This window comes from Camelus dromedarius, chromosome 2 (assembly GCF_036321535.1).
Source record: "Camelus dromedarius isolate mCamDro1 chromosome 2, mCamDro1.pat, whole genome shotgun sequence".
In the NCBI taxonomy this organism is placed as follows: Eukaryota; Metazoa; Chordata; class Mammalia; order Artiodactyla; family Camelidae; genus Camelus; species Camelus dromedarius.
This window is the reverse complement of record NC_087437.1, coordinates 21,512,824-21,540,251: the sequence shown is the minus strand read 5'-3', so window position 1 is coordinate 21,540,251 and position 27,428 is coordinate 21,512,824. Positions and strand designations below refer to the sequence as shown.

Sequence of the window (27,428 nt, the reverse complement as noted above, 5' to 3'; positions counted from 1 at the left end):
TATATGCCCTTTGCCAAAATGAAAAAAGCCAAAAAAAGGTAGCAGAAGAAGGTGTTAAAGTTCAGGGCTTTAATGATACTGTTTATTAAGACAGAGCTTTTCTATGATTTTTAACAGCTAATATAATGCCTTCATCATCTCATCTCTTTGGCTCAATGCCATGGGGACCACCAGTGCCAGTTCCTGGGAAGCCCTTCCATCATACTTCATACACCGGGACCATGTCCATGGCTGGGGGAATGCCAGCTGGTGTGCACAATCAGTTCATACCTCTGCAGGTGAGACCTGAAAGAGAATTAGTGTATTTTTAAGAGAATTAATGTTTTTTTAAACTACAGAAAGACCACTGATAAAAATTTGTTTATTCAGTAACTACTATTCAGTACCAAATAGAAGCCCAGTACTAGTCTGGGTACTGAGAATATATTTTGACCAGTAGTGACCAGTCTGACCTGGTCCCTGCTGTCTGAGTTTGTGTTCTAATAAATAATAATAATTGCAGCAAATAATAATATCCTTTTCTAGAAGAAAGTAATTTAAAATCAGGACTATAAATTTTATTTATATTTAAGTTATGGATAATTTTTAAACATTTTACTCATAACTAAATTCCTTGGATTTCTAAAGTTTGGTTTGGAGATCATAAGCGCAAGTCACAAGTCAACAGTGATTGACAAGTATTAGCAGCATGGTTTATGGTATTTTCTGATACTAGCTTTTTTTGCCTACATTGTTAATGAATGATGCTTTTATTCCTTAAAGGTGACTAAAAAAAGGGTTGCAAACAAAAAGATCTTTGAGAATAAGGAGGCCCAGAGTTCTCAAGCAACCCCACTTCAGACTAGCCAGTCAGCATCTTCTGATGTCACCAAAGTGATTCCACAGGAGAATTCATCAGTTTCCTTAAAATCCTCTCAGATTGCTCAGCCTGTATCTTCTTTTCAAGTTGAAGCTGCCTCCCCAGGTCATAGCACGTCTCACCATAAGTCAACACCAAGCTCTTCTTCAAGAAGAAAATCAAGAAAACTGGCTGTCAATTTTGGCGTTTCTAAACCTTCTGAATAAGTTTGGTACTTGAAATTAAATTAATTTCTTTCCTTTCCTCTCATCTTTTTATAAATCCATATCTGTGTCTCATAAAAAATTACAATGTACTATTTTAAAACAGTATGTTTCAATTAAATTTTTTTGACTTTTTTAGTTGTCAGGCACTTTTCATGCTATTTAAAAGACAGTACATCAAATTGTGCATCTTAAGTATGTGCAGTTTGTTTTACATCAATTATACCTCAATTAAGCTGTTAAAAAAAAAGACTAAACCTTGTTTTAAAATAATATCAGTGGACTAAGCATTTAAGTGTACCACTCTAACCATTGGCTTCATCATTAGACGCATCCTAAACTATGAATTAGACATCATATTGCAATAATAATAAACATTTTTTACACTGTCATTGAGGGATAATTAAATGGAGCATGAAAATTGGGCCTCAAGTGTAATTTACTGAAGTGGATTTTATCTCTCTATTTAATGATCTAACAGAATTGTAAGGAGAATGGCTCTTATTTATAAGTATTTTTACTTCTGTTGTCTCTAAAGGTCCTTTAGACCTGCTGTGAAGTAATCACACTTGTTGTGGTGCTGCCAGTTTTGCTTTATTCTCAATTTTGTACCAAAGCAATTTCAGAATACTAATCAGAATGTTTCATTTAACTGCTTAGAACTATAAATAGCAATCTAGATTTGAGTAAATAATTACAATTTTTTAGATTATTCAAGAACCAGCATTAGTAATTTCTAATAAAATTAAGTTTCAAAGTCTACAGGGTATAATGATTACAAATTAATCTTCTAATAGAATAAAGTACAAAATATTAATCATGTCATTAATTAAAATAAATTGTGTTATTCTTTTGTATAGCTTTTTTACCTGCTTACTTAAACATACATGAGAGCTCCATGTTGGTCCATGAGTAGTGCTTCCTGGGACTGATGGAATTCTAAATTTTTTAAAATTCCAAGGTGTGCACAGGCACAATCAGTGTATAATGTGTATTACTTACATGACAAATGCCTGTCTCATTCTCTTTCCCTATTTTTAGCTTTATGCTGAACTGTTCAGTGACTCTGGCATTTTGTCTTTGCATGTCACGTGTGGGTGTATGTTGTGTAAGCTGTGGCTGTTGAAATTATTTTAGAATTTATGAAAATTTCTCAGTGGTACCAGGGCCTGAGTTTTTATATATATATATATATATATATATATATATATTTATGCTTTAGTTTTTGTGATATGCTTATATTTTTAAGGAAGTAAATTATCATACTTTTTTAAAAGTAGGAACCACAATTTTTGTATGGAGCTGCTTATTACATCCAGTTTCATTTAGCTCATTGTAAACTCGGCCATGAGTCATAGTCTGTTCTTTTTTTAAAAAGCTGGTATTGAATTAAATGGATTCTTTTCTCTAACTGCTAATTTTAGAGTTTCTCTAAATGTTAATAGGATATTTGTATATTAGTAGTGCCTTTAGTATAAGAGATATATGTTCATTATTTGTCATTTATTATAGTCATGTAAGTTTCTGTGAATTTATTTTCTATTAATTTCCTGGGTTCAGATGTTTATTGGTTCCCAACGTTTCCTTATTGGGAATGTTTATCTGTAGTGGAATCTTGAGTAATGAGGCTCAAGTAAGTCTCAGTGTTTGTCCTTATTGCCTCACAAACTATTTTTTTAAAGGAAACATCCATTACCAGGACTACAATACAAAGAGTTTAAATTGTAACAATAATGTTATGTTAACTTTTTACAACTTTAAAGTGTATAATATTTTTCACCTTACTTAACTGTATAAACTCCAGCATTCAAGAATTGCCTCATTCATCATGGCTATGTGACAGCTCTGTAAACAGTGTACATCCCACATCTTTTTTAGAGCACAGAAGGAAGAGCACATGCCGTCTTATGAAAACTCCAAGACAAATTTTGGTAAGCATAGTGCCACTGAACCCATAGGATATTTCCTCAGTATTGAAGCAAAGCAAGCTGACAACTCTAGACAGATAAGCAATAAAAGTGGTTTCTTTTTGTTCCTTCTCTTTTTTTTTAATCTATTATTCTAAAGGTCAAGATTGAAGATAGATTAAAATAGGAGAGAGCTCCATAATGACTAGGTAGTGTCAGGCATTCATCTGACCTTTTCCCCTTGTAGACCTATTCGGAATAGGGCCTGAGAGCAATAGGAGATGTGCCCTCTCTGGGGAGGATGGAAGAGGTAGAGGCTGTTTTTATCTCATGATGCTCTTGAGGAGACTAGCTCCACTGATAGATTGGGAAACTTACAATTTTTCTTTTTTTGGATGAGGCAGACTCAAACTATCTTAGAGTTTAGAAATATGCCCACTCAACTGTTGAATCTGCTGTGGACTTTCTGTGAAACCACGGACTATATTGAAGAGCAGACTCCCACAAATTCTTTATATTTCTACATAACTAGAGCAGTTACTCAGTTTAAACCTTCCTCTACTCACTGAAACATTATTTCTAAATATCTTTCAGTAAGGTTTTTATTTTTTTGTTTTGTTTTTGTTTTTGTTTTGTTTTGTTTTTTGAGCAAATTAAGTGAATTTTAAAGATTGGTCCTTCCAGTTTCATTGTTCCTTTTCACCATTCCCTACATTACCTGGTCATTACCTGAGTTTTATAATTTAACAGCTAGAATGTGTTGATTGACTTAAACATGTAGATACAAGTCTTAAACATCTGAGACTCAGTTGCATGAGAAATTAATTTTACCTCTGTGTATGCCTTGGTTTCAATTTAAGACTTTCATTGCTTTTCAGAGGGATAGGTAGTTCTTTTAGAAACTGATAAGGAGATCTGATTTTTCCTGTTGGTGGGAGAGATGAAGAACTCTTGATGCAGGTTTTTTTGTTTATTTCCTCTTTTATGATCAGGCACTTGCTTTGGTTTTAGACTGATATTTTTCCAACTAATCTAGAGTCTTGGAGGGGGCAGAAGGGGAGGTAATTGGAAGAAGGAACCAGTTAAATAAGACCTATCCAGTCACTGCATTTTTCAGACTATAATATATCTTTCTAGCTCAAGGAAATAGATAAGCTACATGTCTTTTTTAGTCACTCACTTTTAAATTATCTGTTTGTATTAATAAATCGTACATTTTCATAGTGATTGTCTAATTTTTACCTGTAAGGTGTCTAGGACTGCCCAGCTCTCCACTGAACTTAGTTCTAATATGCTTCATCTCATTATTCAAAGCCTCTTTTTTAAAGCAACTGTGTACATACAGTTTTCCAGCTTTTTGAGCTTGCTATATTTCTTAGTACTGTCTTTCTTCCAAATTGTGTTTCTGCTATGGAGGAGAATTAATTTATTGGAGAGAAATGACTGACAGGCATCCTCTAGGTTTAAAAAAAAACAAAAAAACAAAAATAAAAAAAAAAATACACAAGTTCCCTTATCATTTCTTTCTAGAGGTAGTGATAGAACTCCAACTGGCAATGTTCTTCACGTACATTTTGTAAGCTTTGTCAGTGAAGCAATCATTTTTGTAGGAGCTTCCTTTCTTAGGCAGGACATAGCTTAAAATTTCAGAAATGAGTATGTTTCAGGCTGACCTGGTTCGTATTTCTGTCAGACCTCTACATCTCCTGCTAGGGAAGCAGTCAGAGACAGTGCTGAAACGGACAGCAGCAGGGCCGAGCCAGCAGGCAGGCGGGAGTTCCACTGAGTTAACAACTCCAACACCACTCATCCTTCTTTTAGAGAGAGGAAAAAAAGGTACAAAATAATTTTTGTAGTTAAGAATGTCAGCAATCCATAGCTGCTTTTGTGTTTTTGTCTGTATGTCAGTGAACCAACAATAATGCCTTGCTCAATCACTGCATTCAGCCATCTTAAGTGCAATTTGTGATGGAGACTCTGGTTTCCAGTAGATAAAGTTTTACATAGGTAAATCTATAAAAATTATTTTTTTTCCAACAGTACACCTATTGCTATGGATTATTTCAGCAATGGGTACACTATTAAATTGCCTAGGCCAAATAATTAAATTTCTGTAAATATTTTAGTAATTTGAGCCAAATCCTCATACTGTTTTCTCATGAAATAATAGGAGTGAGAATTTGGTCCACAGTTTTAAGTTCTTTTATTCCTTTCTTTCCCTTAGAGTTAAAGGACTTTTTTGTTTGTTTTGAGTTTTGGGGTTTTGGTTTTTTTTGTTTTTTTTTTTTGCCTCAGTCTCTTACATTTTCTTTTGCCTGCACCCAGTTGCTTCTTTGAGTGTTTTCATCTATTTTGATATATGACTGATGATAGCATACTGTATCATCAAAATGTTCAACATTTTGTTCATTTAAACAATATAATTAATTATAATTCATACATATATATATATATGTCTTAATTCCTTTCTTCACAACTATTTTATAAGTAACTGGAATTTTTCATTAGATCTTATACAGAGCAGTATTTTATTAAAAATTCAAAAGGGAAGACTTTTACGTGCTCACTTTGTAGTTTTTGTTTTTTAAATATCTTTACATTGTCTGCAATTAAAGTGTTTTAAACTTGCATTGGAATGGACTCTGAATGTATTTTTGTGTTAAGCTGTACATTTGTAGATTTCTAGCATGAAGTTAGCCTCAAAATGTTGTGCAAAAGGATTTTAAAATATGAGTCACTGAAAGAGTTTAAACATCTATACATGTTAAATGCTATATGGATTTTAATTAAATCACTTGAGAATGATTTCATAAACTGTTTGTTCTTGTATATCTGCAGTGATATTAAAAGTGGAAACGTCACAGTAGTCACTTAAACCCCATATCCTTTTATATCAGTATTTTGAGTCTATGTCATTTAGTATAAACTAGGCAGCATGATTAGTGGAAAAAGTCCAAATTGTAGATTCAGATGGCCACTGTTCAGATCCTAGCTCTACTTCTAATCCTAAATAAGTCATTATCATATTAGGATTGGCGAATTACATAAGGCCTGAGCCTCAGTTTCTTCATCTCCTAAAGGAAGAAAACAACAGCCCTTGTTTGGTTGATATGTTTAAAGCACTAGATACTTGATAGGTGCATTATAAATGTTAGTAAAAAGGATTTGTCACATGTACCTAAATGCACAGAGCCTTCTGGATGGTGCCAAACACCTCTATGCTTTTCCAGCTGAGGCACACTATCCAGTGTCCAGTTCAGAGTCCCCATACCTCACTTGGGCATCTGGGAGACTCTTCTCTTTCTGTTTTTCCTTTTCCCAGCCATGGATCCCCTCTATCTTTTCTACCAAGGGAAAGGGTCTTAAAGAGCCAGATTGGAAGAGGCTTTAATTCCTACCCGTAAGACTGGGGAATCTACAAAACTAACATCTTGCTAATACTGGCCATGTCTCCCAGTATAACTCTGATGCATTATGATACATACTGCCAAAATATCTGTATGGTAGGGGAGGAGGTGGAAGAAAGGGGTTAGGAGGAAAGAAAATGTCTTCTTGCTAGATCTGCTTCCAGCTCTGTTTACTCAGACAAACCTGAGACTGTCTCTCCTGTTGTACTTTACTCCAGACCCCAAGGAGTGGTCACATTCTGACATGGTGTTTGGCCACCTCGATCCAGCAGTAGGCACGCAGTGTAGGAATGCCATTGGAGACTGAGCTAGCTGTTTTCCACTTCATTCCCCAGACTGCCAGTTCCCCACACTGACATCCTCAACAATCACCCCTCTCCACCCCATCCCTGTAGCATCATTTGGCTCCCCCAATCTTGGTGTCAAGTTTTTGTCTTGAAAATCAACACTAAACAAACCAAGACCCACTCAAGCTAGATTAAGAAAAGAGAATTTATTCTAAGAATGTGGGGCAATCTCAAGAGAATCCAATCCAGGAAGTCCGGTCAGGCTTCTCAGAAACTGAACCTTAAGAGTATTACCTTCCAGTTCACTGTCTCCTTTCTGTGTGGCTGTCAGCCCTATGGCATCTGTGACCTTATCGTTCAGGTCTTTGCTCCAACATCTGTAGTTGGGGGCAGTGGGGCAGGTCACCTTGAGGGGCTGCCTCTACTGGACTGTGGATTGATAAGGAAATGCAGACCTCTCAAAGGCAGGCTCTTAAGCAACAACCACATTCTGGGCCAGCAGTCAGTCCTTACAGTTTATACATAAAAGAAGGCCTGCAAAACAGCTTTTCCCTAATGTTAACCAAAGCTTACTGTCTACAGTGTGCCTACAAACTGCCCTCATGAAAGGGCAGTACCAGTTATACTCCTTCAACTTGGAAAATGGTTGCCTTTAGAATTTTCCAGTACTTTTTTTTTTTAGTGTATTTATTTTATTATTTTGCAGGGAGGAGGATGGAGGTAATTAGGTTTACTTATTAACTTTTAGAGGAGGTGCTGGGGATTGAACTCAGGACCTTATTTATGCCAGCTAAACATATGCTCTTCCACTTGAGCTATACCATCCCCCTTCCAGTACTTTCTGAAGTCCCTGATTCCTACAGTTGTAGGAGTCTTAGACACATTTCACTGAGTTCCTAAATATAGGAGCCATAAATAAATATACTTACTAATTATTAAACGCTCATTACATATTTAATATCCTAGGCCACTGTGCTAAGTGGTTCACATAGATTATCTCCTTTAATGCTCAAAACCCTACCATGTAGGCGGGTTTCGCCTACACAGTAGCCTGACACCAAATCCTACACTCTTAGCTACTTGGCTATACTCTATAAAGTTTAGGCTTTATAATCTAGTTTTTATATCAACACTATCTAGTTAGTTTTTGTTATGAATATGTTCTTTTATTCATTTCATTTGCTATTGACTGGTATCTTTTAAGGGCTTAGCACAAGCATAGGGGTTATAAATTTGAATAAGAACTAGTCTTGACCATCCATAAAGTCTAGCAGAGAAGGGACAAGTAAACCACCAAGCACAAAAGCAGTATAACAAGGACACAAGAAAGGGATACCTCACAGCTGGGGAAGTATCAGGGTCTCTTTTCTGAGGGAGCCGAGCCTTATAGGACCCAAATGCGGGATGGAGACTGATCAGGGCAGAATTATATATGGTGCAGGTCAGAGGTAAAATGGAGATGAAGGTAGACATAGACCATAAGGAATACTGCAGACCATGCTAAAGTGTTCGGATGTCATCCTAAAAGCTCAGTCAAAACTTTTTTGTTTGGATGTAACAAAATCCCACTTAAACTAGCTCAAGAAAAAACAAAATGAGGTAAGGAGTAGAAGATTTATCATACAGATGCAGGAAAATCACCTAGAATCCAGAAAATGGAAATGCAGCCGAGCTTCAAAGAAGCCTGAACCAAGACCCAGAAAGCTACCAGAAACAGGTATCTACCAGAAACAGATATCTTACCTTCTCTAGTATACCTTTCTGTTTAACACTCAAGGCTTCCAAATTCTTGTTATACAGTTCCAGCAGCCAGCCTAGGACTAGCATCTCTCCATCTCAACTCCACATGGGCTAGGTTTGTATCAGATGTTCCCTTTGTGTAGGCAAGTAAGGTCAACTAATATAAATGAGGCTGCTGAGGCCCATTCATGTGAAGTGATGTTCTTAAGAGGAAGAAGGGTCAGGATGGGAAGACATCCTCTATGTGCTCTTCTTATACGAGCTATTACATGATTTTAAGAAGGGGGCTATTTGCTTTCAAAATGAAAACTGATGGCATTGTAGACAATAGAGAAAGTGGAAATCATAGACAAACAGAGCAATCATCCAAGTAAGAATGATGCAACTGCACTCTTAGAAGCTACTATACTGTTCAGTATGTTGGATATCAAAAAGAAGCAAGAAATATGGAATCAGAGTTTCCAGGATCAGCTTTTCAGGCTGACCATTTTACCAGAGATCCTCTGGTACATTGCAATTCATGGCATACTTGATCTAGAAACAACAACAGAAGAACTCCAGGCCTTCCTGAGGAGAATTATTTTCTCCCACATTCTCTTCATGTAAGACCTTCTCAGTCTCTTTGTTGTCTAAGGAATATGAGTTCTTTCCAAGATGTCTTTCTCAGGCTTGTGACACTTCCTCGAATGTCAAACAAATATTGACTGCTGCAACTATATTCATGGATTATCAGGAGCACAAACGCCTATTTCTTACCCAAAATATATCACATGGAGTCAGAGCTATCCTTAACCACAAAATCTTGAATGGCAGTAGGTACCCTTTGCTTCTTATATTAGAACACCATGTTCTACAAAAGACAACAGGGCACAGACTGTTGGAGACATCTCTCGCTTGATGGCCAAGGCTGGGAATTTCTCCGCTACGTTTGTTGCAGACAATTTGTATTGCTCCCAGGCACAACTCACACCGTCAATTATGTCTCCATGAATCTAGCACTCAAAGTTTGTGCTGCAGGCTCAGTGATAAGAAGTTACTACTGATGGGCTATCCACTAGGTACCGTTCACGTTATATCACACTTCCAGTCTTCAAAACGTTTATAAGAATATGAAAATAGTATTAAATCATTTCACAAATGAGGAAAGTAAGACACAAAAGCGGTTAACTTGCCCAGAGATGCAACACGGAGACATGGAGCTGAGCTGAAATTCAGAAGAGATCTGTTGAATTCCCAAATCCATGTTCTAGTTTACTTTCTCTTCTTAAATTAATTTTTAATTGTATAAGTAATACATGGCTACATTTCCCACAAATTTTGAAAGCATGACATGTAAGAGTAAAATCTTTTGACCACCTTCTAGAGGTCATCTCTGTGAGCATATGGTGTGTGTCCTTCCAGCCTTTTTTAATGTTGATGCTGCACATATTATCTGCACATATAACTACTTACAATTTTTTTGTTTTTATTTTACATAGATGGCATCATGCTTTATGCATCATTCTGAAACTCGCCTGTTTCCCTCAACAAATATCTCTGAGCCTTGATATGCTCCACTACTCATGCTGTTCCCCCTCCTAAGTCCACCTGCTTCCCTGAACACCTGGCAGAACAGGAGCTAGTGCTAAAGATCTTGGCTGATCACCACTGATAGCACCAGACACTTTAATGGAATTTTTTTCTTTTTTCCAACATTTCATTATGAAAATGTTCTAACAGACAGCAAAGTTTAAAATACTGTATAGTGACCATCCACTTACCCAATACCTAGATTCTACCATTAACATTTTACTCTACTGGCTTTATTACATATCCATCCATCCACATTAGCAGCGCTCTCTGAAGCACCTTGTTGAGCCATCAGCTCTGCACAAGTTGTCAAATGACCAACATGGTGCCTCGCTGGATGAGTGGGGAGCAGTGGTCAGAGCACCTGTGGGACCCAAACAGTTTGTCAGATGTCAGCAGAGTTCTCTATCCTGTTCTTTTATGGAAAAACTACATACTGTGCAGGACATCCAAGACTATTTGACTGAAAGAATCATTCAGAATGGCCTAGAATTGTACTTAGGGTAGAAAAGGCCATAAGAGAATGGAATGCTGTCCTGGGTCCCTGTTTTTCTGAAGGGCAGCACCAAGAGTTTCATCAATGAAGAAAACTTCAAGGAAGCCATCATGGTGGAGAGCTTCCCCAAATCAGTCCAGGTCTTTCCCTTTCCAGTTCAAACCTCTGGAGCAACAACAGCCCTAAGACAACTGTTTGCAGCACCAGGATGAATCACCATCTAAGACAATCATGGCAGGAATCACCGTCTAAGACAATAAGCCTATCTTTATTTCATTTGATATGAGGAAATTTGGTCGAGGTCCTTATTGTGCTTAAACCTACAGTTGGACAGACTGTGATGACAGCACGATCTCGGGGTACAAACTTCACCTTTTTTTAAGGAATGTGGCCAAGAGTAAATGAATGAATCAAAATCAATGTTGGTTTTTTTTAAATAGAGCATTATCTCAAAGCTGGCTTTGACTACCTGCAGCAAAATGTACTGAGCATACAGTATTCTGGTGGCAGCTTTGTCTGCAGGGATCTTGAGTTAGGTTTCTTCCAGGAGTGTGTTCCCACTCCTGTGACCTGGGTCATTGGGCCTGTGACCTGTGATAACAGACAGGCCAGTAGGGCATCCTCACACATAGCTGAGGCAGAGGTGTTCCTCGAAGAATGCAAGGGGTGATATGGTACCAGAAGAGGTGCGCTTTCTGGCAGAGGGAGAGAACTTAGTGGCGGAAGTACCAGCAGGGCCCAGGGGTAGATTTAGTGGGGCTGGCAGTGCAGAAGGGAGAACGTGTGACACTGCTTGAAGGAGATGCTCCGATACAGTTCCACAAGTATCAGCCTAGGGCCTGCTCTGTGCTGGGCGCTGTCCAGGAAAGAATGCCAAAGGAGGGAAAAGAGAGGCCAGGACAGAGCCAGCCTTCAGACTTTATTCCTTTCACAAAGAGGCAACTGTGTGTCACCCAATGCTCCTCCCTCATTCAGGACCCTCAAGGGCAGTTTTCTTTCTCCCTCCTTTAGTCAGAAACATTTAAAAGTAAGCTGACATGATTTCCAGGCCAAGAGGGACTTTTGACAGGGAATTTTTTTTTACATTTTTTTATTGAGTTATAGTCATTTCAGAATGTTGTGTCAAATTCCAGTGTAGAGAACAATTTTTCAATTATACATGAACATACATATATTCGTTGTCACAATTTTTTTCTCTGTGAGCTACAAGATCCTTGTATATATTTCCCTGTGCTATACAGTATAATCTTGTTTATCTATTCTACATATGCCTGTCAGTATCTACAAATTTTGAACTCCCAGTCTGTCCCTTCCCACCCCCCGCCCCCTTGGCAACAAGTTTGTATTCTATGTCTATGAGTCTGTTTCTATTTTGTATTTATGTTCCTTTTTTTAGATTCCACATATGAGCAATCTCATATGGTATTTTTCTTTCTCTTTCTGGCTTGCTTCACCTAGAATGACATTCTCCAAGGCCATCCATGTTGCTGCAAATGGTATTTTATTATTTTTGTGGCTGAGTAGTATTCCATTGTATAAATATACCACATCTTCTTTAGCCAGTCATCTGTTGATGGACATTTAGGCTGTTTCCATGCCTTGGCTATTGTAAATAGTGCTGCTATGAACATTGGGGTGCAGGTGTCTTTTTGAAGTAGGGTTCCTTCTGGATATATGCCCAGGAGCGGGATTCCTGGGTCATATGGTAAGTCTACCTGGTCTTTTGAGGAATTTCTATACTGTTTTCCACAGTGGGTGCACCAAACTGCATTCCCACCAGCAGGGTAGGAGGGTTCCCTTTTCTCCAGAGCCTCTCCAGCATTTGTCATTTGTGGACTTTTAAATAATGGCCATTCTGACTGGTATGAGGTGATAGCTCATCGTAGTTTTGATTTGCATTTCTCTTGACAGGGAATTTTGCTCTCTTCCTTTGCTGGAAAATAATATTTTTTTTCTCTTCTGGGGAATGAGAGATGCTTACTTAAGAATAATAGATATTAGTCACAGCTCATTTGTTTCATGTATTCCTTTCTGAAAAGGAAAAAAAAAAAAACCACTACAGGGTGATATCAGGGTCCTCATTAAGGGGACTTGACTGAAGGTACGAAGCAAAGCTCCAGTTAGCGGCATCAGACAAATGCAGCGTCCATAGCAAGGAGCCCAGGAGCTAGAACCCGGCATCTGCACGCACTGCAGCAGAAGCGGCAAGACAAATTATCACAGCTTTTGTGATCTTTGTTTTTCTTTCTTAGGCTGTAGTCCACCACTGCTAGATAAATGCTTCCTGAATTCAATACACACAAACCACTTCCCCCCCTCAACAGCTTAATCAAACACCAGTGGGGTCTTAACCAATATCTCTGGGGTTATCAGATGATAATTTCCCAATTACACTTCCTTAGCGCCACTGAGTGAAGGAAGTCATTTTTTGGCTGAAATGTCATCATGTGCTATGTCTACATGTATTATTAACAAATACTAGAAGTTGCAACCATGAGTCATCTTTGATTCCACCTTTTCTTCACCCTCACATGCAGCTCGCAAGTCCTGGTGCAGCGTCATCTCCTACATCTGCCCTGTTCTCTCCATCCTCACGGTTATTACTTAATGCAGGGCCTCTTCTTCTCAAACTTAGCCTATTGCAATGGTCCTCTTTTTTCCTACTTCCAGACTTCAGTCCATGAGAACAGCAATCGTAAAGACTGTTTACAGACCATGAGCTTTGTAACATTCTGCTATTTAATTCTCACCACAGTGTTGTGAGAAAGGCATTAAAATTTTTTTTTCTTTTATTGTAATAAGAACACAACACAAGATCTACCCTGTTTACAAGTGTTAAGGGTACAGCACAGTATTGTTGACTAAGGGTGCAGTACTGCCCCACTGCTCTGTAGAACTTATTCATCTTAACTGAATTCATGTAGAACTTGACTAAAACTTTATGCTCTTTAATTAGTAGCTCCCTCCCTCCAACCCCTGGCAACACCTCAGACTGAAGTTTTTTCTGAGATTTCCTCAGATTGATGTTTTCCTCAAGTACCCAGCAATGAATGGACATATGCTAGGACCCATCATCATGGCACACTAGGATCCTGGGTCCAAGAAGCTCTTGAAAGCTTTCAAGAAAAAAAAAAATCACACATGAAGGATTGGGAACAATACTGACTGAGACTTCTCAAAGGCAGTGCCAGAAGCTGAAGAGTAACAGCACAATGGCTTCAAAATACTGAAAGGATTTCTAACATAGAATTCATACCCAGTCTAAGTATCAATAAAATGTTCAGATATAATAAAGATGTTTTCTCACATAAAAGTCTCAAATCATTGAACTTTTGAGTGTCCTTTCTCAGAAAGGAACTAGAGGATATGCACTCACAACGTGAGAATGGAAGCCAAGACTGAAGATTTAAACCAGATGGAAAGAGAAGATCAGCTTCACTCAAGACAGTTTCCCCAGTGATAGCAAAGAGAGATCCCAGTGTGAAAGCTGTCCGTCAGGTCTAGAGGTTGACTAGTATGAACTGGAGAACATTACAGCACACCATAAGAGATGGCTTTAAGAAAACAAAGCTGAGAAAATTCCTTAAGGGGAGATTTATAAAATTATAAAAGGTGTTTGGGTTGAACTGATAATAAGTTCCTAAAAAAAATTTTAAAAAACAAACAAAAAAATCAGATCAAATATTAACTCCAGAGAAAACAGAAAAGTTTTGCAGGAAAAGAAAATAATCATAATATATGTCCGACAGAAAACAGCATAATTCAGGAGATCTTACTAAAGACACTAAAAATTTGTAAATGTGTAGGTAGATTTAAGAAAAATAAAAAGACTAATGGACAACGTAAGAATTGTTACCATTCCAGGTGAAAAGAACATGCCATTACTTGACTCCAGAGACTATCATTTAGAGAGAGTTGCCTGACAAGAGCCATGGGCTTTGTAGAACAAAGCAGCTACCCCATGGCAACCAAGCAGGGGGGAGCCAGGGGACAAATACTATGATCTCCTGTTCCTCCCTCCAGTGTCCTGCTGGTGCTTCCTATTGGTCAAGCCCAATAGTGTCAGCATGGGGCAAGGGAGCCCTTTGATGGAGTCCATGAAGATCAGACTCCAAAGACCCAGCAGAATGGAGAAGGATGGAGAACTGAATCAGGAAAAGTAAACAGAAGAGAAACAGCATAGCATTGATACGCAGGGTCAACTGTGGATTTTCATATGGTTATAACAATGGAAACACCAATTAGTGATCTAAACAAAATCATAACTGTATTAGGAACGTGGAAAGGGTACACATACGTGGCAGTGGTGGTGTGTGTCCTCTTCCATAGTGAAAATCAGTAGATCATACCCAAAACTGAAAAAACCAAGCATGTCACTACTAGTGGAAGGAAATGTGAAAAAATTTAATGTGACTGCCTATAATAAAATGAAATTAAAAAGGAATTAACTGAGATCTCTCACATCATTCTCAGTCCTAACACATGATTATAATTATGATTACTACTACTCCTGCTATTATTATCTGATGGTCCATAGGTGGAGAATGGGACACTTGACTAATGGAACCCCCCCACCTCAAGAACAATTCAGAAATTAAAAATCTAAAATTAGATTTCTCACCATCTCAAAACTATCACTCCATGGATGACTCATTAAAGTATAAAGGGAAGAATGTACCTTGAGAGTGTGGAGAGTTGGCAGTCACTACTTTACGCAAGTGGTCAAGTGTGGAGGCTTTGCCAAGAGTAGTAGGGAAGGACTGACATTCTGTGTTTCTCGATGTGATTTGCCAGAAATGCTTGTCCTGACCCTACTAGAGGGTGTCAGACAACTGTGGGATTAATGGTACCAACCTAGGTCAGATAACTGGCCTGTTCTCTTCAAAGTTTGGGGACAGGAGATACTGGGAGATTCAAGAAAACTGCCAGTCAGATCACAGTGTGTGAAGCTTGATTAGATCTAAGTTAGGAAAAAGGTAACATTTGTAAGGCATTTATGGAACAATGGGCATCTTTAAATATGGTGATTTTATGGAGTTAGTGTCAGTTTTCTCAGGTACAGCAATGATGCTGCAGTTATGTAGGAAGGAGACGCATGCTTAAAGTATTTAGGTGTGAAGTGTCGTATGTCTGCCTCGCACTTTCAGATGGTCTGGCACAAAGGAAGTGTAGAAAAGATGGAGAGTGGTCAGATGTCAACAACAGCCCTTTAGATAAGGACTTTTCTAGTGTGAATACCCGAATACTGTTCCTTTAACTCTTCTGCAGGTTCAAAGGAAAAGTTAAGTGCTTCTGGGGAGGGACAAATGTTGGGGATGGCTGGGCTGCTGTTTCGTTAGACTTGAGTCTATAGAGTGTCTATAAACAACAGAGTACATGTTTAACCTTGATAAAGATACAAACTAATAAAATAAGTCAAGATCGATAGAAGAAATGTTACAATTTTGAGAAATATTATTTGGAAACTAGTACCTTTTAAATTTGATAGTTGAGTCTTGGGGCTGGAACTTACCTGCCTTCTCCATTGAAGAGACTAATAAAATGAGGCACAGGGGAGTTCAGTGCCTCGCCCAAGATCACACACCTATGTAGCAGCAGAACCAGGTCTGGGATCTCTGCATTTCTGTTCCAATAATCTTCCCTTATGTATGATGACTTGTTCATTTTCTATTGGGTAACACCCCTGCATAGTGAGTACATAACCGTTCAGCGATCTGTGTTCTTTCTTACGAAACATGAAGCTAGAAAAACCACAGCTGGATATTGGCTGGGAAGGGAAATTGAAACTGACATTGCAGGGTGGTTACTCTTTGGCAATAAAGAATCCTTTCTACCAAGTGAGAGGGTTTCATTAGTTCACACTGTAATTGGCCAGTAAAGCTTAGTAATTGATACTAAGAAGCTTGTCAGCCCTTGGCTCCCAACATTTGGCCCAGCTGTCAAAAGTCAGCACAGTCAGACAAAGAAGCTTTGTTGCCGCTCGTGGTGATCACTGAGATACTTAGACAAAGAGAAAGTTCTTAGCATTTGGGGTACTTTGATTGTTAAACATCTGTCTGATTTCCTTTAAGACTCCAAACCATAAGGCTGGTTTTGATGATGTATAATTTATTGTTGTCCCCTATATCTTATTTTTAAAAGTTTCCAAACACACATAAGAGGTAAGAAAAAATACTTCAGTGAACACCCATACACACATCACTTAAATTCTACCATTAATATTCTACTGTTCATAATTCATTATCTATACATCTATCCATCTCTCTTTCCAGTTACCAATCCCTCTTATTTTTGGATGCATTTTGAAATAAGTTGCAGCCTTTGGTATACTTTCCCCGAAACACTTCAGCATGCAGATCACTAACTAGAATTCAATATTTTTATGGTTCCTTTTTGTTCCTTTTAAGGTAAAATTTACATACAGTGAAATGCACAAATCTTTTAAAAAATATTTGTTATTGTTGTTTTTTGGGGGTGGGGAGAGGTAATTAGATTTATTTATTTATTTTATTTTATTTTTTAATGGAGGCACTGGGGATTGGAACTAGGACCTCATGCATGCTAAGCATGTGCTTTATCACTGAGCTATACCCTCACCCCTGAATTACACAATCTTAAGTGAACCATGAGGTCCTGCAAATATACACACACGTGCAACCTAAGTCATCACCAAGACATGGAATAGAAACATCCTCCACAGAAAATTCCCTCACACTCTCTTCCGATAAATTCCTACCTCTAACTGCTCAGACACAACCATTGTTCTGAAATTGTTTCACCAAAAATTAATTTTGCCATATCTATAGCTTCCTGTCAATGGTAAAATACAGTATGAACTCTTTTTTTTAAATGAAGTATATTTGATTTACAATATTATGTTAATTTCAGGTGTACAACATAGAGATTGAATATACAGCAAGTACTCTTTCTGCAAGGTTTCTTTTACTCAATATAATGTTTTAGGATTTGTTCACATTGTTGTACATTTGTTTCTCTTTATCTCTGAATACTAGTCCATTGTATGAAGCACATAGCTTGTGATTTATTCTCCAACTGATGAACAGCTGAGCTGTTTCCAGTTTGGAGCTCTCATGAATGAAGCTGCTATGGACGTTCTTCCACAAGTCTTCTTGTGGACATTTGTTTTCATTTATCTTGGGTAAATACCCAGCAATGGAATTTGTGGGTCATAGGATATGCTCATGTTTAGTTACATAAGAAGCTGTCAGACTTATTTCAAATTGGCCGTACCATCTCACACTATCAATGAGTGAGAATTCAGTTTATTCCACATGTCCACCAACATTTGTCTTATTCGTCTTTAATATTAGCCATCCTGTTGGTATGTAGAGCATTTTTTTTTTTGATAAATGCATTAACACCATTAAAGTTTTAGAAAAAAAATAGTGTACCTGCACTTAGAGAAGCTGATGAGACTGTTTCCTTGCACCCACAGGAAACTGAGATCCTTTAAAACATGTACATACATTGTCTATTTTTCTTCTTAGACTCTGTCTTATTTTTTGTCTTGTCTTTTTTTTTTAATTGTGGTAAAAGACACATAACAAAATTTATCATTTTGACAGTTCTAAAGCGTACAACACAGTGGTATTAAGTACATTTATGGTTTGTGCAACCATCACTATATCTAGCTGCAGAACTTTTTCATCAGCTCAAATGGAAACCCCTCTTGTCACTCCCCCTCCTCCTTCCTCCTATCCCCTGGCAGCCACAAATCTGATTTTCATCTCTGTCGATTTCCTATTCTGGATATGTCAATAAATGGGACAATACCATACATAGCTGTTTTATGATTATAAGATATTAGGTATAATTATAGATTCTTTGGATGACAGGACACAACACAAAGGCACTCTAAGTAGATGCAAGGCAGAACTTTTTGTTACTTACAGCTCCAGATGAGAGAAGGCTTCCTTGCAGGGCCACACAGGGTAACAACATGCTAGAGCCGTAGGAGGCAGCTATGTATGACAAGCAGGGTGGAGTAGCAAGGTTTTGTGGGCTTCCTGGGAATTGGGTATTTTGAATAATCCTGTGGATCTAAGGAAGAAAAGACCACTCCTGTTAGGTATCTCGGGGCCTCTGGCAGTTGGGAATGTGCGTATGTAACCCAGGAGTGTCCGAGCCCCAGAGGGAAGTAGATGGGGTGGAGGCTTAGCAAGCTGTCCACAAAGGGGAAATGAGACTTTTCAAATTGGATCAAGACAGCACTTGTGAAACATACAGTACAGCAGCCTTTTGTGTCAAGCCTCTTTCACTTAGTACAGTGCTTTCAAGGTTCATCAATGTTGTAGCACATGTCACTACTTCATTTTTTGCTATGGCTGAGTGCTATTCCATTGTATGGATTTACCACATTTTGTATACTCATTCATCCATGTAATGGACGGTTGGATTGTTTCCACCTTTTGGCTATTATGAATAGAGCTGCTATAAACATTCATGTACAAGTTTTTATTTATCAGTTCTTTAGAGTATATTCCTAGCAGCGGAATTGCTGGGTGGTATGTAACTTATTGAGGAACTGCCTGTCCGTTCTCCACAGCAGCTGCGTGATTTTACATTTCCACCAGCAATGGACAAAGGCTCCAGTTTCTCTACATCCTCATCAACACTTGTTAGTTTCCATTTTTTTTTATTATGACTATCCTGGTGGGCATGGACTGGCATCTCACTGTGTGTTTGATTTGCATTTCCCTTATGACTGACAACAGTGAGCGCCTTTTCACATGCTTGTTGGCATCTGTATGTCTTCTTCTGAGAGATGTCTATTGAAGTCTTCTGCACATTCTCAAATTGGGTTGTTTGTTGTTTTGCATAGTCTAAACTCTGCAAAGCAACTTTCTTTTTCCAAATAATTTCCTCTAATTTTTTTCTAATTATAAAGTATTTAATGTATTTATAGTATAGTTGTAGACATGAAAAGCTGAGGGTAGGAGTGGAAATTTTAATGTGTATATTTTTTCCCAAATCATACTTCATTTTTCCATTTTCCTTTCATTGTAATTAGATACATTTTTAGTTTCTACTGTTGCTTATTTGTATCAATCTTTGTTTTTCATCAGTCTTAGAAAATGACTGTGTATTATTTTTGCCTTTAAGAAAGAAAATAAGCTTTTGGTTTTATGAATTAACTCTGCTTTTTGTTTTCTGTTCAATCCATTTGAACTTTCATATTTATTAATTCCTTCTGCTTATTGTCTTTGGTTTTCTATTGTTGCTCTTTATCTAATTGCTTGAGTTGAAATCTCAGGTTATTTATTTTCAGAGTTGATGTTTTCTAATTAATTAATCTTTAAATTATCTTCTGAATACCCACACTCAATGTGTTTTGATACATTGTGTTCTTGTATTCATTCAAATAATGTGTAATTGCCATTGTGATTAACCTTTAATTTGATAATTATTTAAGGATGATGCTTTTTTTTGTATATGTATATTTTTACTGAAGTACAGTCAGTTTACAATGTTGTATCAATTTCTGGTGTACAGCATAATGCTTCAGTTATACATGAGCAAACATATATTCATTTCATATTCTTTTTCACCATAAGTTACTACAAGATATTGAATATAGTTCCCTGTGCTATACAGTATGAACTTCTTGTTTATCTGTTTTATATATATTAGTCAATATCGGCAAATCTTGAACTCCTGATTTATCCCTTCCCATCCCCTTCCCCCACTGATAACTGTAAGTTTGTTTTCTATGTCTGTAAGTCTGTTTCCATTTTGTAAAGTTTGTTTGTCATTTTTTTTAGATTCCACATATAAGTGATATCATATGGTATTTTTCTTTCTATTTCTTGCTTACTTCACTTAGAATGACAATCTCCAAGTCCATCCATGTTGCTGCAAATGGAACTATTTTATTCTTTTTTATGGCTGGGTAGTATTCCATTGTATACATATACCACAACTTCTTTATCCAGTCATCTGTTGAAGGACATTAAGTTGGTTCCATGTCTTGGCTATTGTATATAGTGCTATGAACTTTGGGATGAATGTATCTTTTCAAATTAGAGTTCCCTCTGGATATATGCCTAGGAGTGGGATTGCTGGATCATATGATAGGTCTACTTTCAGTTTTTTGAGGACTCTCCATACTGTTTTCCATAATGGCTGCACCAAACTGCATTCCCATCAGCAGTGTTTTCTCCACACCCTCTCCAGTATTTATCATTTGTGGACTTTTTAATGAAGGCCATTCTGACTGGTGTCAGGTGATACCTCATTGTAGTTTTGATTCGCATTTCTCTGGTAATTATTGATACTGAGAATTGTTTCATGTGCCTATTGGCCATTTGTATGTCTTTGCTGGAGAATTGCTTACTTAGGACTTCTGCCCATTTTTGGATTGGGTTGTTTGTCTTTGTTGTTGTTGTTGTTATTGAATTGTATGAACTGTTTATATATTCTGGAAATTAAGCTTTTGTCAGTCACATCATTTGCAAATTTTTTCTCTCATTTGTAGCTTGTCATTTTGTTTTGCTTATGGTTTCCTTTGCTGTGCAAAAGTTTATAAGTTTAATTAGGCCCTATTTGTTTATTTTTGCTTTTATTTCTATTGCCTGGGTAGACTGCCCTAGGAGAATGTGCTAAGATTTGTCAGAGAATGTTATGCCTACAACATGTGATATTTTTAAAAACATGGTTAAACAAAATTTATGCATTGTTTACATAAAAGGATCAAATTTTCAGATGACACTATTCTAGTTTTCAGAAAGAAGTGAATATCCTGACCAGGAAGCATTAAATTAAACTGAAACTCAAGCCTTAAAATCCTCTTTAGAACAGGTAGCAGAAACACTGTTCTTGTAACTGGAGATGTTTGATACAAGGGAGAAATGATGAGTCTCCTAAATTAACCCTCGTTAACCCTCCAAAGTAATATTTTAAATGTGGGAAAAAGTTCATCGAACTATAGTAAGAAAAGTAAATTTTACTACTATTAAAATTAATCAAAAAGAGGCCTTGGCCGCTATAATTTGAGGCAGTGTTTTTTGCCTACATCAGGCAAACTATATCATAGCCAGGAAACTCATAGCCAATATGACCAATCAAGGGATTTAACTTTTCACATATTAGCAAATTGCAAACACGTAAGAGTCAGGAAACACACAAAAACTCTTCATCAACACCAACTGAATTCAACCCAGTAAGCAACCAGTTTCTCAAAGTGGAAAAAGAGGCAAAGCAGTAAGGCATCTTTCAAGTGCTAAATGAGTGGACAGGAAAACATATAAACAAGGACAAAATTTATTTAGTCTAGAAAAATGTGTTGCAATTAAGCTTTACACCAAAATCTCTGTAAAAAAAAAAAAAAGAGGTTCCTTGGTCTTAAGGAAAATTTATCTGGAGAACTGCCTTAGAGATGAGAAATCGGGCAAGACTAAAAGGGCTCCTCTTGTCCTGAAGATTATGATCTCAGAGTGCACACTTGTTTCATTTAACTTTCTGGTAGTCGGTCTGGGAGAGGAAGTTCATAGTGACATGTTTAGGTGGGTTGATGAACCTAATTTGTTGTTAGAAAAATGTCAATCCATTAATCAATAAATGTAGAAAGAATGATAGAATGAAAAAAATTACCCTTTGGCAACATCTTACTTGATTAAGGCAAGAATCATCCATAGATGCTAAAAGTATTGGATGAAAACTTGAAAAGTGATAGGATATTTTCATAGTCTCAGAGTATCTCCCTATAAGACATCTATTAATTACATAAGAAATTGTATCTCTACAATGCAGAAACCTGGCTGACACCACCTTAATCAGGTGGCCAACACACATCATGTTGAACTAATAGATTCTACACTCCTCTCAAGATTATGTGTTGAGAAGCAGGGCTAGGACTCAGGGGAGGCAAACAAGGCATCTCAGGCTGATCCTGAACTTGCATGAAGCTGAGAATGAATCTCTCCTTAAACTAAGGGGATCACCATTGCCTTACCTGAGGCCCAGCACTGCTGAGAAGAGCACGTTGCTTCTGTGCTATTCTGGCCAAAAGTGCATAACCTGAATCTAATCTTGAGGAAACATCAGAGCAACACAAAGTGAAGGATATTCTACAAAATGATTGGTCTATACTTTTCAAAAATGTCAAGGTCACTAAAGACAAAGGCTAAAGCAATGGTTCCCAGTGAAACGAGACTTTAAAAAACATGACACTGAATGCAACACATGATCCGGGATTTTCTTTTTCTATAAGGGACACTGTTGTGACAATTGGTGAAATCCGAAAAAGAACACTAGATTAGCTAATAGTATTGTGTGTGATGATTATGTAAGAAAATATATTTGTTTTTAGGAAGTTCTGACTCAAGTAGCTCGGAGCAAATAGGCATCATGCCTACCACTTACTTTCAAATGGTTCAGAGAAAAATATGGGTAAATAGATTAAATAGAAAAAGATGAATAAATGTGGTAAAATGTTAATGTTTGGGAAATCTGGGTGGATGGTGTATGGGAATTCTTTGTGATATCTTGTAACTTTTCTGTAAGTCTGAAATTGTGTCAAAGTAATTTTTAAAATCAAATATCTAATAGGACTTCTCAAAGGAGAAAACGGAGGATGGGAGGGGGAGGATGTACAAAGCAGTCTGTCACTAAAGAAGGAAAAGAAAACAAAGGGAAAAAGCAACCTAAACTTTAAACAATTTTCCTCAAAAGACATTTTATTTATATCCACGAATTAAAAAGTGTTTTCAGGCATTCTCTAAATGTGGTTCAAATCTTAACTCACAGAACCCATTCATTTGAGATTTTATAACGTCCCTCGTTGAATAAAAGGCTTCTGACCACAAGCAAAACAGGAAGACTGGGATGAGAAGGGGAGGGAGAATGCTCCTCTTAACAATGGCCTCTCTTTGGACCTTCCCAGCCTCTGAGTGTTCATAAAAGTGAAAGGTGTGTTCAGAAATCTGTGCACCAGAAGGCTCCTTCCCTCCCATGTCGTACACAGACAAGTGAGTGAAAGAAACGATTTCCTGTCATTTAATACACAGGAGGGGAGAATTGAAGACATGGAGGAACGAGCTGACTCATGTTCCTGACACAGGACGCCTGGGAAGGGCGTGGAGATGAGCAGGTACCTGGGCAGGTGCGGCAGGTGTGTCTCTGGTTTCTCTTAGATAAGATGGTAATCCTTTCAGAGACTCCCAGCAGCTCAGCCAGGAAGAGGCCCGTTTCTGCCAGGGCCCCATCAAGGTCTAGACAGGCCCCGCACCTATTCAGCTCCCTCTGCTGAGGCTGGGACGGGCCTTCCCAGACAGACTGGGTGGCAGGAGACGTTCTTGTTGTTTACTTCTGGAAACAGCTGATGTTTCAGGTGCTCTGAAGAACCACTGTTCAGGGGGAAGAATCCTGCTTTCATCACGTACTAGCTGTGGAGCTTTGAGGGCGATGTTGTTCCCCAAGGTACCAGCACAGGGACCCTCCCTGGGTTTCGGAGAGAACTAATATAGGATTGTACGTAGAAGCACAATCACAGTGACACAGCTGTTACTCACACAACTTCTTTCTTTCTGACAGACAAAACGTTCACATTTCCCTTTACACTTTGCTAGGAAGCATGGAACTAAGCTTTTGCTTATTTATTTGTGTTAAAGATTAACTTCCTCTAGTCTGAGTTTTCTGGTACAGATATTCTACCTTTCCATCTCCAGTTCTTCCCTTGATTTTGGTCTGATCCAAAGTCCTCTTTTATTTTCAGATCTTGATGGACATCAGGCTCGAGAACTCGAATTTCCTGGTTCTCCTTCCTTCCGTTTTGACTGCTTTCAAGAGTGAACGGGCTTAACAGCCAGGAAGGCAGGGACCTCAGCAGAACAATGGTGAGGAATGGGCAGGGGCTGGAGCTTAAGCTGGCCCTGAGGAAGGGAGCCAGGGCTTAGACCCACGATGTAGGAGATGTGTAGGGAGGACAGATGCCATCCCAGCTGATGTCAGTGCTCAGGGGGTTCCAAATGGTGAGTTGGGGGTTGTGGTACTCAGAGCGCATGCAGGCAGCATTCCCACCACCATATGGGGGCCCAGAAGAGGAAGTCCAGGCTTCGAGGACTATACAAAGGTGGGGAGGACTATGGTTTTGTGGGAATTGAAATGTGTACAATTTGGAGGACCCACTTTAAGAAAGCAATACAAAAATAGTTCACTTTTGCAAACGCCGTAAAGCACAGGCCCCTGAACGGTTCACTAGGGCTCTGCTCAGGGTCTTGGCAGGGGCCCGTGCAAGTGAGGGACATGCAGCCATGCCACGGTTACTTCCACCTCTGTCTCACAGCGGTGTTCAGGCCAGGGCTGCAGACACAATCAGAAGGGGAGGTACAGAGCAGGAAACCCAGGCAGGAGCCCAACCCAAATCAGGCTGGGCTCATGAAATGAGGGGGAAGAGAAAGGAGGTAGTCTGACACTCGGGTGGGATCTGGGGCTCAGTCCTGGTGTTCCAGATGCCAGGCTCAAGGCCGGCAGCACAACTCCAGGCCTCCCTTACACACTGGAAGGCCTGCATCAATGGTCAGATGCCAGTGCGCCAGATTGGCACAGACGTCAGGAAGGGCTCACTGCTGGCTGTCTCATGGCCACATCAGGCAGAAGGTAAGGTCTGGCAGAGACTTGCACATATTAATTAGTTTGTTCATATAGCCGTTTATCAGTTACTTTGGAGGAAAAACGAAGACAAAGGCCCTGTTTCTGTCCTTAGGGAGCTCACTGTCTAAAAGTGGTGGCTGACACCCAAACATGCTGTAGCCAGTGTCCAAAGGAAATCACCTGTGGACCCCAAGAGCCTCTGCGTAGTGAAGAGGACTGTTTTGGTTTTAGCATGGAAAGTCCTATGTTTCAAGAAATTCCCCAGCCCTGGGGAAACAGGGACAGCTGGTCACCCTAGGAGGGAGGGACAGTGACTGGTTTCCTTGGAGGTGGAAGGGCCTCAAGGTCCCTGGGCTCAGTCTTGAAACACCAATCATCTCCCTTGAGGGTGTCATAGGGAATGGTGGCCTCACGAACTTTCTGATCCAGCCCTGAGTAATCGCATCCAAGTTTCTTGAGAGTGTGGGAGGCGGGTCCAAGTTGTAATTTGGGGCCTGCTATCAGAAGAGAAAGTGTAAGGAGCGGCAGTGGTGGGGGGAATCAGCCTGGGAGAGAGCATCCAGGGCCACATCTGAGGCCAAGCCCAGAATCTGAGGAGAAGCTTCAGCGAGCCAGAGGCAGACCGAGGCCATCAGGTGATGGAGCTCAGAGCAGCAGAGGCGTCTGACTCAAGAGCGATGAATTGCCCCCTAGCCAAGGGACCTTCAGAGTTTCTGAGTAACAGCGACTCGCTCCTTTCCCTGAGGGCAGAGCTGGATGAGAGGTACTAGTGAAGAATAAGGAACATGGAAGAAACCCAGTAACCCTTTGTTCCCCCAGGCCTCTCCTAGGTCACTGTCTGTCCAGGTTAAGGAAATCACTCTGGATTTTTAATCTGAGATCTTCATGTTTGGTTTATACCACACCTGAAACTACATGCCACATTTTGTGTATGTAAACATCTTCTCAGGAAGATAGCATTCACCAGGGTCTCAAAGTTGTTCAAGACCAGAAACAAATTAGGAAACGCTAGACTAAGTTGTTGCTAAGCTCCCTGTTTTCAGGTTCTATGATTCTTTGATACTACTTAAGATAATTGATTCAAATTTATAACAAGGATCACAAAGGAAGTAAGTGCAGGTGTCCAAGAAGCCCAAGAATGATCACTTTGAGAAATATGCTAAATAGTAACATCAGGGAATACAAAACAGCTTTCTCTGTTGTGAAAGGGGACCTGTGACAGTTAATTTTATGTGTCAACTTGGCTGGGTTACTGTGTGGGTGCCCAGTTGTTTAGATGTTGTTGTGAGATAGTTTTTAGATGTGATTAATATTTAAATCAATAGACCATGAATAAAACAAACTATCCATGCTGTTGGCAGACCTCATCCAATCAGTTGAAGGTCTTAAGAGCAAAGACTGAGGTGTCCCAAAGAAGAAAAAATTCTCCTTAAGACAGCAACATAGGAACTGGCCTAAGTTTCCAGGCTACTGCCCTGCAGAATTTAGACTCAAGACTGTAACATCAACTCTTATTTGAATGTATAGATGTCCAGTCTGCCCTACAGGTTTCTGGGACTTGCCAGCCCTCACAAGCATGTGAGCCAATTCCTTAAAATAAATCTCAATTTCTTTCTCAATCTCTCTGTTACTGGTTCCCTTTCTCTAGAGAACTCCGGCCAGTACATCACCCATTAGTGATTTATTTCAAATTACAATACTGGGTAACATAGTACATATAACTCACCAAAATGGTCACCACTGGTGAAGGCAGTCCTGGGGCCATTTGGAACAAATGAATACTATTGGACAGGGACAGGGTACAAAGACAAAAACAAAAACAAAAATGCCTCCAAAACCATACTCTTCCAGGTGCCTGTTCCAAGCTTCTAGTAACCCAATTTGGTCAAATTGGCTGAAAGCAAGTTGGTTATCGTGACCGTTTGGTCAAGAGAACAATTTGGTTTAACATGAATAATCGTTGCTTTTTAATTGATACACCACTCCGCACTGTTAAACTTCTCCACAAAAAGCACATAACCATATTATTGTTATAATTTTACAAGAGTAAGATAATGAATATTTTCAGGCGCTGGTTTTTTGGAGTGCTGGCGGTGGGGGAGCTGGCTGGGGCAGGCCTGAACACCTCTGCACTCCCCACAGATAAGGACCTGGAGCTGGACCACCCCGTGGAAATTCCCCTGGCCTCCAGGCTGGTGACCAGAGCTGCAGGAAACTAGAAATTTCCACGGGCTTCCTTCCAGGTGGTGGAAGAGCCCATGCTCGTTAGGCAGGAGTGAAAGGTAAATGACCCTGAGGGGTTTTCAGATTCCTGAAAAAGCAATCTTTGGAGTGGAGGTTGACGATAAAA

The 27,428-nt window shown here is 38.9% G+C and overlaps 1 protein-coding gene and 1 long non-coding RNA gene across 5 annotated transcripts in view; one reads left to right on the top strand and one right to left on the bottom strand.

Annotated features, from left to right (window-relative positions):
• XRN1 (5'-3' exoribonuclease 1) overlaps positions 1–5,783 on the top strand; it is an 88,510-nt gene extending 82,727 nt beyond the window's left edge. For all 4 annotated transcript variants that reach the window (XM_010976813.3, XM_010976811.3, XM_010976814.3 and 1 more), the window contains 2 exons: positions 118–278; positions 763–5,783. In XM_010976813.3, coding sequence (XP_010975115.3) covers positions 118–278; positions 763–1,065 — 464 coding nt within the window. In that variant the 3' untranslated portion in view covers positions 1,066–5,783. The remainder of the gene's footprint in view (positions 1–117; positions 279–762) is intronic.
• Positions 48–18,669, bottom strand: LOC116151696 (uncharacterized). The gene is made up of 2 exons (XR_004135234.2): positions 18,380–18,669; positions 48–285 (listed from the first exon to the last, which is right to left on the bottom strand). It is a non-coding gene; the product is annotated as an uncharacterized LOC116151696 (long non-coding RNA).
• Positions 18,670–27,428: the final 8,759 nt, after the last annotated feature.